A 17836-nucleotide genomic window follows, 5' to 3' on the forward strand; every position below is an offset into this window, starting at 1 on the left:
GTGTCTGAACAAGGGGATGTATGGATAGTTATGCATATGCTTAGTGAAGTTGTTTTCTGCAGGTAATACACGATTTTTGCAAGGTACTGGTCAGGCTCTGCCCTTACTGCTTCTGCAGGGAGCCTTTTTTGATCAACTGAGAACTAAGGCTCAAGAAACTACTCCACAATTGTAGATTATTCATGGCAAACTTGCACCTGTTACTCTTGTACCGAACAGATCTTAGCTGTTTTCTGAGGTTTACTCTCCTGATTTATTTAGAGATCAGTCCTATATCTCTTTCAGCCTTCATTTTTCTAGGCTAACACTTCTATTTTTATTTTGTTTGTTAATGGATATGATATTCAAGCAACTTGGTTTTCCTAAAAACCAGAATCTCTCACCCCCATAGTGAAACTAAAACAAAACAAAAAGAAGAAAGAAAAAGGATTAAAGCAGGGCTTATTTTAAGTGATTGAGGGATCATTGACTGCTCAGCATCTTGTGAATTTTGTCGTGGTGACTGATAATGGAAGTCAGAGATAATATTCACTCTAAATCTGCAGAACATGCACCTCAGAAGTCCAAGGGGCAAGCACTTTTCATGCACTGCTAGCCATTACCCTTTCTCATTGGGGTAAACCATTCCAGGACATGCTGGGACCTCACCAGCAATGCAGCATTACCTAAAGTGATACAAAAAAATCAGGGTCAGGCCTGTAAGTTACTTCAAGGCTAATGTGTCTGTAGCAAGCTTCAGCAGAGCGAGGAAACTTTCTTTAATCTGATCTGCCAGTCTGAGTTTGCTCCTTAGGCTACTTGCTGTATGGCTTTCAGCAGATTTTATTTGAACATTGGACTCATTTTTGCCAAAGTTCATGGGGAAAGCCATGCCTAGCCCTTTTCTGCCCTCAAGGAAGCATCTAGAGCTGCCCATCTCCCAAAATGCTGGGTTTATTCCTGCTTCTACTGTCTGATTCAAAACAACAACTAAAAGAACAAAAAAGCATTTGCTGCATGCAGTAATTTCTATTCATGTCTTTACTGTAGCGGAGATCTGCCTGTAGGAAAGGAGGTATTCCGAACAAAGACAGGAGTTCTGGCACATCTTGTTACATTGCCTGTTGGGTTCAGAGATCAGTGTGCAAATCTTTCAGTGTCCCCAGGGAAGCACCTTCCCTGACCTCACTTAACTGCGGTGGTGTGTAAAGAGACCAAGTAAGTTTAGTCCTGTAGGTCCTTGGACTTGGAGGAGCGGCGCTAAATGCCATCTGCTTCCCAGGCTACTCTGCTGCTCTCGCTGCCTCTTGGCGATGCATTTGAGGGGTGTCCCTTTGGAGACCTTACAGTGAGCTAAAAAGTCTACAAAGATAACTAAAACTTTTTGGTAGTAATTGATGATATTTCTGTTTATGGAATTAAAATCTGAGCAGGAAGCTGCTTTTTCTCTTCTTTTCAAGCCTGTCTAGTAGCTATTACAATTACATCTGTAGTTACACTCTAATGACTCCCAAAGTAACAAAGTATATTCCAGACTAAATGTCATAAATTAAGCCTAAAAAACTTCCAGGGTTTTCTTAATAGCTGTTTTGCTGTGGCTGTATTGTGTTTGGTGGTGTTTTTTTTTTTTATTGTTTTTCTTTTTTTTTCCCCCTCCATGATAACATACCCGATACCTCCACATTTACTGCCTCAAAGTTCAGTGTTACTCTGTTCCAGTGTGTTATTATGACTGCAATTTGTCTGTGTATAAACTGGCAATACTTATTTTCGTTATCATGTTGTAGCAGGACGTGGTTATTCCACCCTAAACATTAATGCAGGAGAATATGGTAAGTAGAAGTATTTCTGTATATCTTCATGAAGCCTGAAAGACTGTCAGTAGCATAGTGTTGATGACATCAGGCTTTTATTTCTGACTCTGAGGGGTATCAAAAGTAGCATATATTTCACCTGTGGTAGAGTTACACTTTGGTGCTGGGCCTGAGCAGTTTAGTTGTACACATGTGTCTAAACTGGAATATCTGAAAGTCACAGGTAATGTTCTTGGGAAATTAGTGCTTGTAAACATGTGCAGACAACCTTTGTATTTCCATGTGATCTTCACAGCTCCAGCCCTAAAACTGCATCCATCTATCACTGTGTTAGGTGTTCAGAGTTTCTGGTGTACTGCAGGCAACATGGAAGATCCCTCATTGCGTATGGATGAGCTAAGGCTGGAGATCTCCAGGCTTTGCAGCTGCTGTCATACGGGTGTGTCAGGGTGAAATGGGGCTTTGTCTTCCAACCAGTCAGTCCATATTCAGAAAAATGACCTCTCTGTTTTCGTGTCCCTCCTCTCAAACAGTTTTCTGTTCTGAGATTTTTTTTGTAGCAGCCTGAGCCTCAATTCAGGCAAGTACTTAAGCTGGTGCTCAAGTGCCACGTCCCCAGTAGCGTTTGAAATCCTTACTAAGTGTGCTGCTGGGGTGGTTGTAGATCTTACTGCTACTTGCAGTCAGCAGGATGAATCCATTGTGAAACCTCAAGTTTTCCTCAGAAAGCCAATTTCAGCGTAAACGAAGCTCTTGCCACCTTCCATGAGAGGGGGTGTAAGCAGGGAGATGGCCTGATGAATTGGAGGTATTTCTTCATCCCATCGGGGCAGCGCAGGGTGGGATGGGAGCAGCGGTGCCTGCACAGGCTGGGATCTGTGCTCCCCATCTTCCCTCCTCACCCTTGCAGAGCCTTGTGCCTGCTTCAGTTCCCCCTTCAAACCACCTACTCTGAAAGCACCTGTGCTGAAATGAACACAAGTATTTTTGCTGTAAAAGCAGCACAGGCAAGATCCAAAGGCAAGTATCTAAAAAAAGCAACAACCCCAAACAGACTGAAAACGCTGATTAGACAGGTGGTTGCTCATACAGTTAGTGATGGACGTTGTACCCTGTTCATCTGTGAAGCCAAACATTTGTGGCTTGTCCTTGTTGCACCGGCAACTGGCTGTATGTTTCATATATGGCAGTAAAATGTGTTTTCTGGTGACGGATTAAAGAAATGGCCAAATGTTCACTGAACTGTCTCCATGCATTTAAAACTTTTAAAACAAGTAGGAAAAACACATTCTGGAAATATTTTGCTTGTATAACCCAACTCCTGAGAGAGCTATTTATGATTTTTCTACCTGTTCTTGGCACAGGACTTTTTTCTGTTAGAAGAGGTTTGACAGTTGCATGAGATCACACTTGGATTTGTGCCCTGCAAGCTAAAAACGCAGAGTCACTGCTTGCGAGGACAAGACTTTGCTGGAAAAAATAGAAACATTGCCCTTGTGTTCACTGCTAATACTGCATCGGAAAGTAGAGCTTTGTCAAGCTTTGGTGTGCCTTAGTATCCATACAGTCATTCCTTGCTTTTAGATAGAGCACTGCTTTTAAAAAAAACAACAACAAACCAACAGATTCAGTAATGATCGTTTAATGCCCGAGACATTCCTTTAAGATTAATAAATGACCGGCTGAGATGAGCCCGAGTTGGTGCCTCTGGCTGTTTACAGCTGCTGCTCATTAACTCAGAGTTGAAATAATTAATGTTATTATCAAAGATGCTAAACAAATGGCCAAATCGCATTTTTTGTGTCTGCGTTCTCACTGAAGCACGGAGATGGCAACGCGTGTGCACCTGGCAGAGGTGACAGTGTCTGCGTGGTGCAGCACCCTGGGTTCTGCTGAAATCTCTTGTGTGCAGCCCGGTGGGTCAGGGTGCTCTTGGCACCCCCTCCTGATTCAGACCCCATTTCCAGCTTCAAAATGTGGAAGAAATCACAGAAGCCCCCGTCGCCATCGGTTGCCCAGGATCTAGATGGCAGAAGGAGCAGCTGGTGGCTGGGTGGATGGCCGGGATGTCCCCACCGAGCCAACACACCACTGCCAGGAACACCCGGGACAGCCGCACACTCACACTGTGTTTGAGGTGCCCTAATATATGGCGGGCATACGTGGGGCTTCGTCGGTGTGGCTTCCTAGCAGGCTAATGCAGAAACATGCTGAAAACCCCCTCTGTGGTTAAGCTGTTGCAAAACACAGCGTTGATTATATCCTTTAATTGGCCTTGGGAAGCCTCTTGGTGGCCTCTGCACAGCCCAGTCCCCTGCTGCACTGCCTAGGCTGAGGCTTCAAGCCACACACCTGGATCTCAGGGGCATCCACTCTGTGTTAGAAATTCAGACACCATTAATGAAATAAAAAGGCCTGTGAATCTGAGTGTACCATCGAACTGCCAAGGTGGGGCAGCTTCCTGCTTGAGCAAGCATTTGTAATGGAGGATGGCTTTGTTAAAAAGGCAATTAAAGTATTTCCAGTGGAGTATGAAGTTACGGGCAAGTGAAGTATAACACGGACTCCTGAGTTTTGCAACAAACCCTGCTGGCTGCCACACCAGCAATGTCTTGGCTTCAGGTTTTCCTGCACTGTGCTTAATGCAGACCCAGCTCATCACCGGCCCCATCTGCTTCTTGAAGCAGTTCTGCAAAGGGATGTGGACTGTTACCACTTTTCTCCCCCCAAGTCATTTATCCTGAGTAGAACAATCTTACCTTCTTTCTGTATGGTTTGGCAGAGGTTCGCACTGTGCAAGACTCCCACTCTGCTGAGTCCCTGTTTGCTGCAAGGCCCGATGGAAAGTTCTTCATCAGGTTTCTGTACATCAGGAGCCCGTTGGTAGCCCACCTTCCTGGGCGAGCACAGCTTGGCTGTGGCACTGCCTCGTCAGCCATTCTTACCTGCTCCCTGCTCAAGGGGAAGATCCCTGGCAAGGTTTGCAGAAGCCCCCTCCCACGTTGCCTCTTCTGTGTATTTTGGTTGGGTAACAGGTTGCATCTCTATAAAAAGAACTACTACGTCCTTTTTCAAACCGCTTTTTTGGTGCTTGCTTGCAACTGGGTGGATACAGAAAAGTATTTTGTGTCCTTGCGATGGATAGTACCTCAAGGGTAAATGATCTGAGATAGCTGCTGTTGATCTGCCTGTTTGTTTTCATTATCAGTGTTACCTCTTATCTGAAGCTCAATTGACACCTCCCAGAAGACAATACACGGGAGTGATGTTCTTATTCCAGCTGGGGCTGTTGGGTCTATTTAAGGCCTGTTTTAGGAGCTTGATGTATGAGGACTTGCATTCGATATGATGGTTTTGGATGTGTGTTGAAACTTGCTTTAGGCAAGGCTGTTAAATTGCGTTCTGGTTAGCCCTCTTTGCCCACAGAGGATGCCTGCCGTGTTGTGGAACGATAATACCAAGGTAATTCCATACATTGGAGCCTGGAGATGAGATCATCCATCACTTGATTTCTCTGACCCTTTGATATCCTACTTTTTCTAAAACACATTCCTAGTTCTGTATAGTATTTCTCTGCTCTATGTTTTCTGTTCTTATTAGTTCAGACTAGCACATTTAAATATACATATACACAAATTTATACATGGAAGTACAGCCTGTATTTATACTTCAGCAGTCCTCCCCTGATGGATTGCTCACGTCTTCAGCTTACGTGCGTTTTGGTGTTTACACCCTGTTTTGGCCCTCTGTCCCTAGCCTGTCCTCTTGGCTGATTAGGGATGATTTCTGTAATTTTGCTACCTTGTTCATGAAGTACTTGGAAGGGCAGTTTTGTTCTTAGAATTGCCTTTAAGCTGACCTGATTCTTGCCAAAAGATACATTTTAGCACTCTTGCTATATTTTTAAGTGTTTGGAATCAAGGTTTCACAATTGGCCTAAGTCCTGACAGGGGCACTCATCCCATTTTCCTCTTGGCTGCCTGTTTCCAACTTTTCCAGTGGCTGTAGGGATCGCAGGGTTGATGGTAATGGTTTGTTTGCTTTTCGTGAGGTGAAGAGGCAGTTGAGCAGCGTAGGTAGAGCCAGTGCAGGGGAGGTGGCAGGACCGGTGGCTCGGCGGCAGTGCTGTTTTAGACCCGCTGAAGTCAGCTGTGTCCCAATTCCCAAATTCCCTGAAACAGCACCAGGAGGTGAGCAGCGGCTGCACGTGCTTAGCTCAGCCATGCTGGGTCTGTGGGCTCAGTAGGCAGTTCAGGGCATAGTGCGTGCTGTTACTCACTCTTTAGTGTGTTACATTGCCCACCTGCAGTCACCTATATGCCTATACTCTTCACTGGGTGCCTGCCTATCCAGTAATCCATATGAAGCCCTTCACGTAAGGAACTTGCACAGACTTGTCCAAGTGATGCAATGCTCTGGGGGTTTATAGCGTGGTAGGTTTGGGCCAAGCTCCTGTCCCAGGAGTCAGAAGCACGTGTCAGCATAAGGGTTGTTTTTTTTTTTTGCCTGCTGTACCCACAGGTGAGTCAAATCCTCTGAGTGAGTGGGGTGTGTGTGTGGGGACGACAGTGTTGGGGACAGATCACACGTGGCTGAGGCCGTGGGTTGAGTGGGGCAGGTTGTGAGCAAGCCGGTTTGTTGCACTGCATACAGGACCTGGCATAGCAAGAGTCGAGGCTGCCTGCAGACTTCAGGTATTACCCAGGATGATCAATACTAACGGTTTTAGCTGTTATCCCTTTGATTTATACTATAAACAAGTTGCACTGATTGATGTTTACCCTTTCCAGAAGGTAAATACGTGTCTGAAGGAAGTGCGAACGATTCCCCTATTTCTGTGTGGACTGTTAGCCTTCTGTCAGCTTTTCCATCATAGCTCCAGAGTGCTTCCTCCATCTCTTGTGCTTGAATGCAGCCTCTGAAAAACATGTTAACAGGATTCGTTTGTTTGGGATGTTCTTTTATTTTTTGTTTCCTGCTAGTCAGCATTTCCACAGCAGTAAGTGAATGGGACGCAGCAGGTTCAGTCTGTACCTTTCAGCAGAGGAGACAGTCCCAGAGATTTATTTGTTTTCAGCCTCTTCCACTATGGGACAGTTTTCTTCTTCCCAAAACTTCAGTTTTTAGTTATTGTCAAATCTGCTCTTTATTTCTCCAGCAGCTGTCTTGCTTGAACCGTAAGTGCTGTGTAACACAGCCATAGTACTGTAATAACGGTTTGCGCTTGCCAGGCATGAGAAGGGGTTTCTGCAGAGATAACCACTTGGCACGAGTAGGAGAGAACGTGTACCAGAAACGCAGATGTTGTGGTTTGCTGGTGGGGTAGGGTGATCCGCATACGTTTGCTGCTCTTCTACTACCAGCTGCAGAAATGGCTGCTGGCCCCTTCAGCTGGATTTTCTCCTTACCCAGGTGCTTGGCCTTGTAGTTCTCGGGGTGTACAAGTCTTGGGAGGCTGCGTTTTGTGCCGTGAGTGTTCTTAACTCAGTGTTTGGGTGCAGCTGTTCTTTCCTGGCTTTGCTCACTGCAGCAACTTGACAGAAAAGCTTGAATTTTTGTAAATTGCGTATGGATCTTGTCCTTCCATGTATGTATATATAAAACCCCTATGAAAATAAACATGCTAGGAGCTGTAATAAGAGGATTTTGTTATCTCTCAAGTTGTAGCCCAATGCTGTGAGTGGGGCTGTCTGGAGAGATGGAGTCAGTTCTCTGGTGAGCAGTTTGATGGTCTGGGATGTGTTGGTGTATGTGTTACCCACTTCTCTGAAGAAATTTGCACGCTGATGTGTGATGGTATCACTGCAGAAAGGAACAAAGACAGTTAAAACCAACATGAAGCTGGCGAACATGAATTTGGTTAGTGGAAGCGAACCGTACTTAGGGATACGGCCCTTGAATCAGAGAAGCCTGCTGTGCAGTCTGGAAATGTAAAAACTGCCTTGTTGTGTCAGGAGATTGTGCTTCCAGGGACTAATTACTGCTTTTTAATTACTGCTTTTCCCCCTACAACTCCTTCTTGCTAGTTTTGTGTATTCAGGTTTGCAGTGATGGTTAATGGCATTTCCGAGCAGGTGACTGTGGAGCAGCCGGTGATCTCCAGCTGCCAGGGGAGGTGGGTTTGCACCGGCCAAGCTGCAAAGGTCCCCGTCAGCTCTTTCCCTTGGCAGTAGGTAGCCTCTTTAGGTTTGTGTGACAGCACAGGTAAGGAGCTTGAAAACCAAGTCCCCTTCTCTAATAGCCCTTGTCACCATCTAGGAAAGCAGCAGGCAGGATGCATCTAGCTCGTACCTCCTCTCTCTGCCTCAGCCCTATTTTCGGTAGCAAAGCTGAGCTCGGCGGACAGGTGACATTTTAAGAGTCGGCAGCCAGGAATTGCTTTCTTTCGTGGTTGCTTATCTTTTCCAACTGTTCAGGTAAATTTATTTCTCAGTAATTTCAGTGGGATAATTGTGAAAAATGCGAAGGACAATTTTACGGTTTTACTAATAGCTTAAATGAGGTTGTACCATCACTGCAGCCCCACCGTGGCTTTCACCAAAAAACACCTCCCCCTGAAATGGCGTATGACTCAGACGGGGCATCGCTTCTTAATTGGTGTTAGCAGCTGGAGAAACGCCGTGCAGATCCTGCAGGTTCCTCTCCTCTGTTGCAGACTTGTTTCCTTAGTCTGTTCTTGTACTAGTGACTGACCGTATCTACAATGCCCGATTCCTACAGTGCCAGAATTCTTACTAATCCTCCCTTAAGAGCACCTTGGTGGGAAGCATGTACAAACCTGAACGTGGCCCAGGTACAGGGGGGCCCTTACTGGGTTTTGGAGTATTGCTGTCCTGGCTATGGGCCAGTACGGTGCTTGTGCATGCATTTATTTCAGCATGAAAATTTTCTATTAAATATTTAAATGATAATTGTGATACTAATAAAATTTTAAAGGAAAAATGGACGTGAAATTTTATATGGTTTTTGGGTTTGCTGTCAAGCTTATCAAGGAATATATCGAACAAAGGAAAGTAAAAGTGAAGGGGTTTTGCTAAAATGGTCACAAACAGTTGAAGTTGGCTCTCCCCAGCAAGCAGTGTGGTAGCAGAACCATCCCCTGAGAAATCTTAAAAATGAAGTATAGATTTATTGGCCTTAAAAGTTCCAGATGAATCAAATATACATTCAAAATTTAAATTCTGTGATTAGTCTCCTTAATGAGGAATGTGGGAATCCTGAGAAACGCAAGGCCTTGGAACCCTGTGCTAAAGATGGGCGTGTATTAGTGGAGCAGTGCAATGAGTCTGTTTGGAAATGTATTATTATTTGTTGGGAGAGAATTGCTTGCAACTCCAGACTTATCACAGAAAGGGATTCGGTCTTTGGCACGCTTAAGAATTTGGTAAAGGATCAGTTACAGTTTTGCTTGATAGGGCATTAGTTTAATGTCTTTTCTGACTATATTGCTGTTCAGTGAATGGGGTCTGCTAGGCAAACCCATGCATTAGATCCCAGCTTGTACCAGAACGGCTGCTCTTGTGCATGCACGCGTGTTTGGTCTGGTTGTCTGTCCCAGGTGTCCCCCCCCCCGAAATGGGAGAGGCAAGAGGAGGGGATTTTTCTTTCAAAAGAACTCTTAGGTGTCTAAGTGTTCAGCTGTCGCAGTTACTTCTACTGACTGGCTACCTGGAAGCGGGAATATAAAAAGATTGGGTAACAGTTTCATTACATAATGTTTTATAGCAACTGATATTCAGCTTAATAAATGAACTGTTCTGTATGGCAGAAAGTGGTTTTTATAGTTGGCAGGCTGCTCGTAATGTTCTAAGGATTATTAAAGTAAGCTGTAGTTGCTGTATAATGCACATTATAATGGCGAGTGGTTTTACATTAATGTGTCTTGGGGGAGGATATTATTTCAGAATGTGTATTCACATATAGACGGAGCTTGAATCTTTTCATCTGGATCAGAATGGTGTTCACAGAAAAGGCCCCTCGACCATCATCCCAGTGAGTTCTTTGAGCAATAAAGTAGCAAGAAGAGAAAATTTCCTAAAATTCAGCGGGGATTTTGGGGAAAAAACCCCACAAACAAACAAACCCCAAACCACCAAAAAGTGCTTTCCCCCCCCCCCCCCTCCTGACTTTACATCTATAAACTGAAGTTGTATTTAGGCTTCCCGCTAAGCATCTCACCTTAGAAGTGGGAAAACTGGGAAGCAGCAAGGCTGAAAGATTTGTGTAGCGATGGTGAGTGGTATAATAGGCAGTGATGCTGCTACAAGGCTGTTAGAGCTGCAGAAAGGCCAGGCTGCTTCCAGGCCAGCGTCCGAGGGCTGGTGAGCACTAAAGCGTATGTGGCACCGATGCAGCTGTACGTGAACCAGTGCAGCCGCTTTCAGACAGCGTTTCAAGACAGACATTTGCATATCGAAGGGATTTCAAAAAAGAGCTGTGGGAACAGCTGGGGAGATTAAAATTGAACTGTTATATTTGCATTAATTAATTAGCAACCACGAGGAGTGTAGGCGCTATACCTACTGGTATTTAAACAAATGTGAAAAAGACTTAGGGGTGAACACAGCTAGGAAGATGTTTGTCTCCTTTGTCGGACTGAATTAACAGATAGGCTGTTGATCTGGTGTTAAAATGCAAATAAACATCCCAGGGTGAGACACTGAGAGCATTGGATTAGATGAGGAAGAAAATTCAGAGATGGAAACTGAGCAAAGCAGGTAGCTGTAGACAGGATCTCAGGGGCAGCAGTGAAGCTTTAACCTCTGGAACTGTTAGATGTTATGAATTATTCATCTCACCTTTGACCTTCCTGAAAAGATAATTTGTGCATGTTGGTGCAATTATTAAAAACAACAAACAAAAGCCCTGATAACATACTGCCTATATATGGTGTAGAGGGATCTTAAAATAATCTTTATCCAGGGATTAAGAGTTTCTGATCTACCGCTGACCTGTTTTCAGAGTATTACAAATTCATTGCAGTTGCAAAAACAAGATGAAAATGCTGTAAAACAAGAGCAAAGCGGATTTACAGCAGCATAAGTAACCAAGGTAAATCTGACTGATGAGAAAACTTCAAACTAAAAATCATGCTTTATGAAACCTCCTTTTTCTAGGCAAGAACCCAAAGCGTGCTTGGGAATCTGCATGCAAAAACACAGTGTCTGGGCCTTTTAAGCCACGTGTGAAAATGTTTATTTTCATTAAAGCTAAAAACGCAGACCTCCAGATGCCCTCTATGATCCCCAACCCCCCCCAAAGGAGGAGGAGCCACGGTGAGATGGAGACATAAACCCTGTTGCAGCCCCTGAATCTAAACTAATGCTGTCATGTAAAGGGCTGAATAAACATTAGGAAGGAATGATTTCTGGGCACAGAAAGCCAGGGAAGCTTGTGCTGACACCACCTAGTTTGTGAACAAGAAAAAAGCTGTGTATCTCCAGGGCTGCTGCCAGCTGATATGTTTCATCATTGCTAAATTCATATGGGGGGAAAATAATGATTAAAGCAAATTCAGTGCCAGAAAGTGATTTTTACTTCATTGCTTGACCCTAATATGTGGGTTTGATTATTTGTTTTGGCATTTTTTAGGCTTTTTGCATGGAGTAGAGTTAACATGAAATTTCATCTTAGTGTGAAATGCCTGACATCTTTATCAAATGATAAATAACACTTGACTTTGGCTAGAAGTTCAGTATTTCATAATTTTGTCTGCAAAAACATTTTCCCTGTTAGAGATGGGAAAAGTGGGATACCAGAACAATACATTCATGCTAGTCTTTGGAGTAAAGTAACGATTACTTGGGTAACGCAGTCCTGTTTTATATAGATACGTGTCAGGGAGCCTCTAACTACAAATTTGGGTTGACTGAAGTGTTGAATCCTCACGTTGTTACTCTTGAATATCCATGCTGGAGTGAGCGGGACCTTTCTTCAGCATAGGTTGATAGAAGTAGCCGTTCTAATCCGTGCAAGATTTGCAAAGGGGTGATAAACCTGCACAGGCAGGGCTGTGCTCTGTCCTTATGGGCAGGTCGGCATTATTGCTGGGTGAGCTTCACTTCCAAAAATGCTTCAGAGATTTGGTAGTGGAGAAAGCAGAGGACGCAGCTGCCGGCGTGGTGATGTCTGCGCGTGGGGCCGGCCCTGGGTGTGTGTCAGTGGGGCTGCTGGGGGCTGGAGGAGCCCAGCTCAGCCGATGGGTCGTAGTCAGGGTCTAGCTGGAGCACCTCCTGCGGTCTGCTCCGTCTCTTACTTTGACCCCTCTGGGAATGCCGCACGTCACCTCAACAAACCGAGTGAGAAAAATCTGGTCTCTCATATTCTCATGAATAAATAGTTTAATAAAATATTTTTAGATTCATACAGGTATAAACATATCTTTTCTCTTTGAGAGGGGAGAGGACTGGTTTGAAAGCGTCCGTGTACCCTATAATTTGACTCTCTGCAATGTGTGCGGCCGTGTTCTTCCATGTTACTGGTATGTTTGTATCCAGCGGACTGCTAGCTCCATTTGGGCAGGCTTTTAATAGCAACCAAGAGGCAAGATGAACGTGCCACCAGCCAGCCTGTTGCAGAAGTGCACTGGATCGTGGGTGTTGAACGGTCACTCTTTTTTTATTTACAGTAGTACAATCTATGCATTTTTTGCAACAGCTTGGCAGCCACACCAACCCCAGTTCTTTATATTCACAAACATGAAAGTGTCTGGGTGAAAATGGTGCTCTCTTCGCTGTTACTCGTCTGATGAGATTCTTGTGTAGTACATGAAATTGTAGAAGGCCACAGCTGGCAACTATAAATTTCTGCCTTAATTGGTTATGTCAGACATGTAGCACAGGGTGGTGGCTCTGCAGGGAGGGAACCTGAGACAGGACGCCAAAAGGAGCAGTGTTCCCATACGGCACTGGCAGTCAGGGAAGCATTTGTGTATTTGGCATGGGAAGGGGCCCCAGGGGGTCCGTCAGGCCCCTCTCCTTCAGTTCTCCACAGGGAAGGTGACACCCATGGGAGAGGGGCGCTGCAGTAATGCAGAAGTGGTAGGTGGTCCCTCGGTGGCTGCTTGCAGCAAGCGCCTGCACAAGAGCAGAGCAAGGGGATGAGGTTTTGTTCTTGTTTCGCCCATTGCAGGCTTAAAAGTTGTGTTAATGTGTACTGTCCAAAACTTAACCGAAGCAGTCGTCGGTTGGAGAGCGTGACTGATTTCTTGTTTCAGAGTTGTCCAAATGTGATAGTTTTAACTCGTAACAGATTCGTACTTAACTGGAGCTTCCTTTTGCTGTGTAATTTCTGCCGAGATGAGCAATTTGCCGTTCTTCAGCTGTAGGCATTCACCATTTGTCACTGCTACTTTCAGACATTTTGAGAGTTTCTTGGATTTGCTTTCCTCCTCCTGTTTTTGCCTTTCCTTGTATTTCTGCGTTATTGCTTGCAGTCATGGTTTTGCCAAGGGGAGCTGCATTAAATACAGTAGCCTCCCCTCCTTCTGCCCCCATTAGCCCCAGCCTGTGCCGCGGTTAGTTATACTGCTCCTCTTTTTTGTAGGATGGGAAGGAGGGTGCATCTCTCTCCAAATACCAGGCGTTCTGTATGCCACTGTAACAGATCAAGGAGCTAACAGTAATGTCCTCTGCTATTTATTTAATAATCTGTCCAAAGTAGTATAGCAAAGCCTTGCAAGCCAAAAAAAAAAAAAAAAAAAAGTTACTGATATTTTGTGGTGTTAAGTTCTTGAAACATAAAACCAGGACCAGGCTCTGCCTTGAGCTGGTGTGTTCAGTGCAGGGGGCCTGCTGCGTTTGGGAGGGGAAAAACTGCTTTATTTTGCTGGCACCAAAGGTTCTATCTGACAGGTCATCCCTGGCTTCAGCTGGTGCTTTTCCCTACCCAAATGATGATTAGACAATACTTTAGATAATTTAAATGGTTAAAAGGCAACTGATGTAGAAGAAATATGTGATACTGTGAAATCCAGTTTAGAGGAGTCAGGAAACGGATCAAACTTACAGAACTCACTGGCATTTTGTCTTTTGAACCTTCTCGTAATCCTCTTGAGTTCTGCTAGGAAATCAGAGGGGAAAATCCTAATATAGCTGAATTAATATAGCTGTGAATTTTAGCTCACAGCTGAATTGCAAGCGGTAGGCGCCGTATTAAAAGCAGAATTGCCAGGCACTTGTATTTTTAATTAGCAAGGACTTCTGCTGCTGGGCACCCCCGGCACTGGCCAGCAAGGGGCTGCATGCTCCTCGGGCTGCTTCTTCCTGGCCTTCCAGGAGTCCTGGCAGACTTTCCACTTGCTGTGGTTCCTAGCAGTGAAAGAAGAACTGCTTTATCAGGTTTTACAAGTGCAGTATTACGTGCGTTAGACCCCGTATCTGGACTTTGCCAGGTGTTGGTGTCTGTTGAACACTGCACTAGACCATTGCTGGAGCAGACCAGAAGGTGAAGAGGGAATGGGAGGGGAGCGCAGCTGTGTTCCTGCTGCTGGAAGTACTTGGAGATGCCCACAGGGCTCCACGCTCTGTAAGGACATGTGTATTTCAGGAGGTGGTGGCTCTGTCACAGCCAGTGAAAGCCCGTGGCTGCCCCATCCGTGACGGGTGAGCAGGAGTTTGGCGGTGGGAACTTTGTCAGAGGCACTGCGTGCTGCATCAGCGCTTCCAACGGTGCAGCTGCACCCGCTGCTGCACTCTGCTTGTTCTGCAGCAGTGGCCTCTGAAACATCAGCTTTTGCATTTTTCAAACAGATGAATTGATGCTGTTGTGCCTCTGACGGACTGGGCTTATTTTCAGAACACATCTATAAGCTGATTTTTTTTTTCCCCTCCTGTTTAAGAAGTATCGTTAAAAAATAGGCCTCGTGCAAGAAATAGTCTCCCTGTTAACAGTAGATGTATGGCTCCCGGCCAGCGCTGTCCTAATAGTCTCTCCTGTTCAAAACTGGTGTTTATGTCCAAAAGAATGCTTTAAAAGCAAGTAAGACAAGCACCATGTTAATGTAAATGTTAGTGAAAATATCAGATCTCAAGTTTGTTAATATTTAGAAGAAGCTTCTGAGAATGTGGCAGAGGAAGGACCGCGTGATACCTACACGTTGCCTATTTTTGTTTGGGAAACGTGCTTCAAACATACAGCAGCTGAAGTCCAGCTTGGGACAACTTGTAAAATCATGTTAATATATATGAACAAATACAAAACTTGGATTACTTACTCAGCTATTCTTTTTATTGTCCAGGTGACTTTTGTGTGTTTAAAAAAAATATGGAATCTACAGTTCTGGATTGGAGTTTTATGTGGCTCAGAACAGTTCACATGAATTTTAGTTATTACAGAACCAATAAAACTTTCCCCTTAAGAATTAGGTACTGTCCTCATCTTCGCAAAGAATTCTTCCTAAAGTGTAAAAAAATCACAGAATCTGCTTTTTGTTGCAAGTACTTGGGGCTCTCCCTCAGCCATTATATTGTTCAGTTCAGCATCTTAGCAGTTCACCAGCTGCTATGTGAAGTTTGTTGTACATGTATTTAATGTGTGAATGATTCCTGGAGATAAAAAACTTTTGCAGAAAACAGCCACAAACAGCTCCTTGCTTAAGTTGCTTCAGTTCTTTATCCCAGGCTCAATATAATTATAGCCCCAAAACTGCAAAGTAGGAGTGGGAGAAACATTTATAGGACTGAGAGGAAAAGTTAAAATACATTGCTTGTGCTGTGCTACGAAATTCTGGGAAAGCCTGTGGGGTTTTTTTTAACTGAAATATTTTAATTTTAGGAGCAGGTCCCTGTTCCTGTTTATCACCCGACTCCTAGCCAGACTCGGCTAGCAACACAGCTGACAGAAGAGGAACAAATCAGAATAGCGCAGAGGATAGGCCTTATTCAGCATCTACCTAAAGGAGTCTATGATCCTGGAAGAGACGGCTCCGAGAAGAAGATCAGAGAGTAAGTTACAGAACTCTTAACTAATGTGGCTGTTGCACTGGTTTGTGATAGTGCCCTGGGAAACCTGATCTTGTCCTCCTGTTTCTGCCTTCTTTTCAAGGACTGTAATTTAATGTAGCTTTCTGGAAAAAAAAAAAAAAAAAAAAAAATTTATCCATGCTTGTTTTCCTGTTACAGGTGAAACTTATTTTCTTGACCCATGTAATTCATGCCCTTTATAGGCTTTTTCTTCTTCATCCTCTCTTCACGGGGAAATAATTCCATGTTGCTTCCTCCCCTTTATGGCTCCCTTTTCTCATTTCTAACTGTGTGCACCCTGAGCTGCCCCTGCCGTGCCTACACAAGGCTTCCTGCCTTCACTAACGGTGCAGCCACGGGCACCTTGCTACAGAGGAAACACCAAAACCTGCTAGTGCTTGGTGGAGCCAGCACGGACAGAGCTAGGAACCCCTCACAGTATCTACAAGTACTAAAACTTTGTCTTGACTGAAACATACCTAGGAGTAGGTATTACGCTATTCTCATTTCCAGTGTGGTAACAGCAGCTTAAATATTTTTATGGTATTTTTCTTTTCCCCCCCTCAGATGTGTCATTTGTATGATGGACTTTGTTTATGGGGACCCTATCCGATTTCTGCCGTGCATGCACATTTACCACCTGGACTGTATAGATGACTGGTTGATGAGATCCTTTACCTGTCCATCCTGCATGGAGCCAGTGGATGCAGCACTGCTTTCATCGTATGAGACTAACTGAGCCAGGGTTTCTCCACTGAACCTTCGAGGAGACCATCCACTTTAATGGGTTTGATCCTTTTGTCATTCAGCCCAAAGAGCCAGGAATTAGGAATTAAGATCATGCACAAAGTATACATTTCCTAATAAATAAATAAATAAAAAAATATTCCTGAACGGCTGCAAATATTGGAAAAAACATAGTATTTTAGGGACTATAGAGAAGTAGGTTGTTATTTTTAATGTAAAGCCTTGACCCACCATTGTCTTTTAATGTTTGTTCTTACACCCATATATAGGAATTGTGTAAAGTGTTACAGCAACTGTAAATGTTTAAACTGCGTGTATCCAATTTTATTAGCAGCAAGATAAGAGTATTTTTTTCCTAAATAAAGTAACCAGTTTTGTTCTGATTCTTTTCACAAGTCCTGGCATTTGGGTCAAGGCTTTATTGAAATCTACATTTTATAACACTGGCACAAAGAAATAGTTTTAAGCTTGTTTGCACAGTTCTTTTTCTTTTCTTTTTTTTTTTTTTTCTTTTTCCTTTCCATTGGAGATGGAATTCATTGCCTTAGGTCTTTTTAATAGTGTATTGTTATTGTTGGGCTGGCTCTATGCTTGAAAACCAGTTTATTTATAACCTGTTAAAAGTGCTATATTTTGTTTGCAGTTAGGAATATGCAGACTTCAGTGATCTCCTAGCTTGTAAGCAAACTGAGATGCATTATCCCTTTTCTACAAGTGATGAGGAATATGAAGATATGAAACGAGTCCTACACTGAAATGATGGTTTCATGGTTTTTATAACTTGCTTCGGTTTTGAGGAATCAACAGTCCTTAAGCTTTAATAATGTCACCTTTAACTTGATCAGGGTTAAAAGTGGGCCAGAGGGACAATAAATAGTTAAGGTAGCATGACTGAAAAAAAATAATTATTTGGAACTAATGTAGTGTTAGCGTTGATCACTTATTCTACTTTTTTCTCCCTAAAAATGGTTGTCTTGGATCACAGCAAATGGATACTGCATCTCTCGTTCTTGTAGTTCTTAGGTTATCAGAAGTTAAGAATAAACATACTGTATCTCAGTCTCCTGTATTAAATGTATCTGTTAAGCCCTGCTGGCTGGCACATCAGTCCACCAAACAGATGTGAAATCAGATATAAGAAAAATATAATTTTGTTCTGCATGTAAATGCAAAGTTTATATAAACACAGAGTGTCATACTAGCAGTTGAGGGGGGAAACAGAACTGCTATAGCAAGAATGACACAATTAGCAAATTTCTATAGCCAACAGTATGTGCTTGTTCAGAGATGGTTTAGCAAAGATCATAGCTGTAAAGACCTTTTATCCACTTAGCA

General features: G+C 43.7%; 1 protein-coding gene across 1 annotated transcript in view; it reads left to right on the forward strand.

Annotated features, from left to right (window-relative positions):
- RNF11 (ring finger protein 11) overlaps positions 1-17560 on the forward strand; it is a 32448-nt gene extending 14888 nt beyond the window's left edge. Inside the window, exons 2-3 of the mRNA XM_040609837.1 lie at positions 15567-15736; positions 16322-17560. Of these exons, the coding sequence (XP_040465771.1) occupies positions 15567-15736; positions 16322-16493 (342 nt within the window). The 3' untranslated portion in view covers positions 16494-17560. The remainder of the gene's footprint in view (positions 1-15566; positions 15737-16321) is intronic.
- The last annotated feature ends 276 nt before the right edge of the window (positions 17561-17836 follow it).

Source organism: Falco naumanni, chromosome 11, assembly GCF_017639655.2.
Source record: "Falco naumanni isolate bFalNau1 chromosome 11, bFalNau1.pat, whole genome shotgun sequence".
In the NCBI taxonomy this organism is placed as follows: domain Eukaryota; kingdom Metazoa; phylum Chordata; class Aves; order Falconiformes; family Falconidae; genus Falco; species Falco naumanni.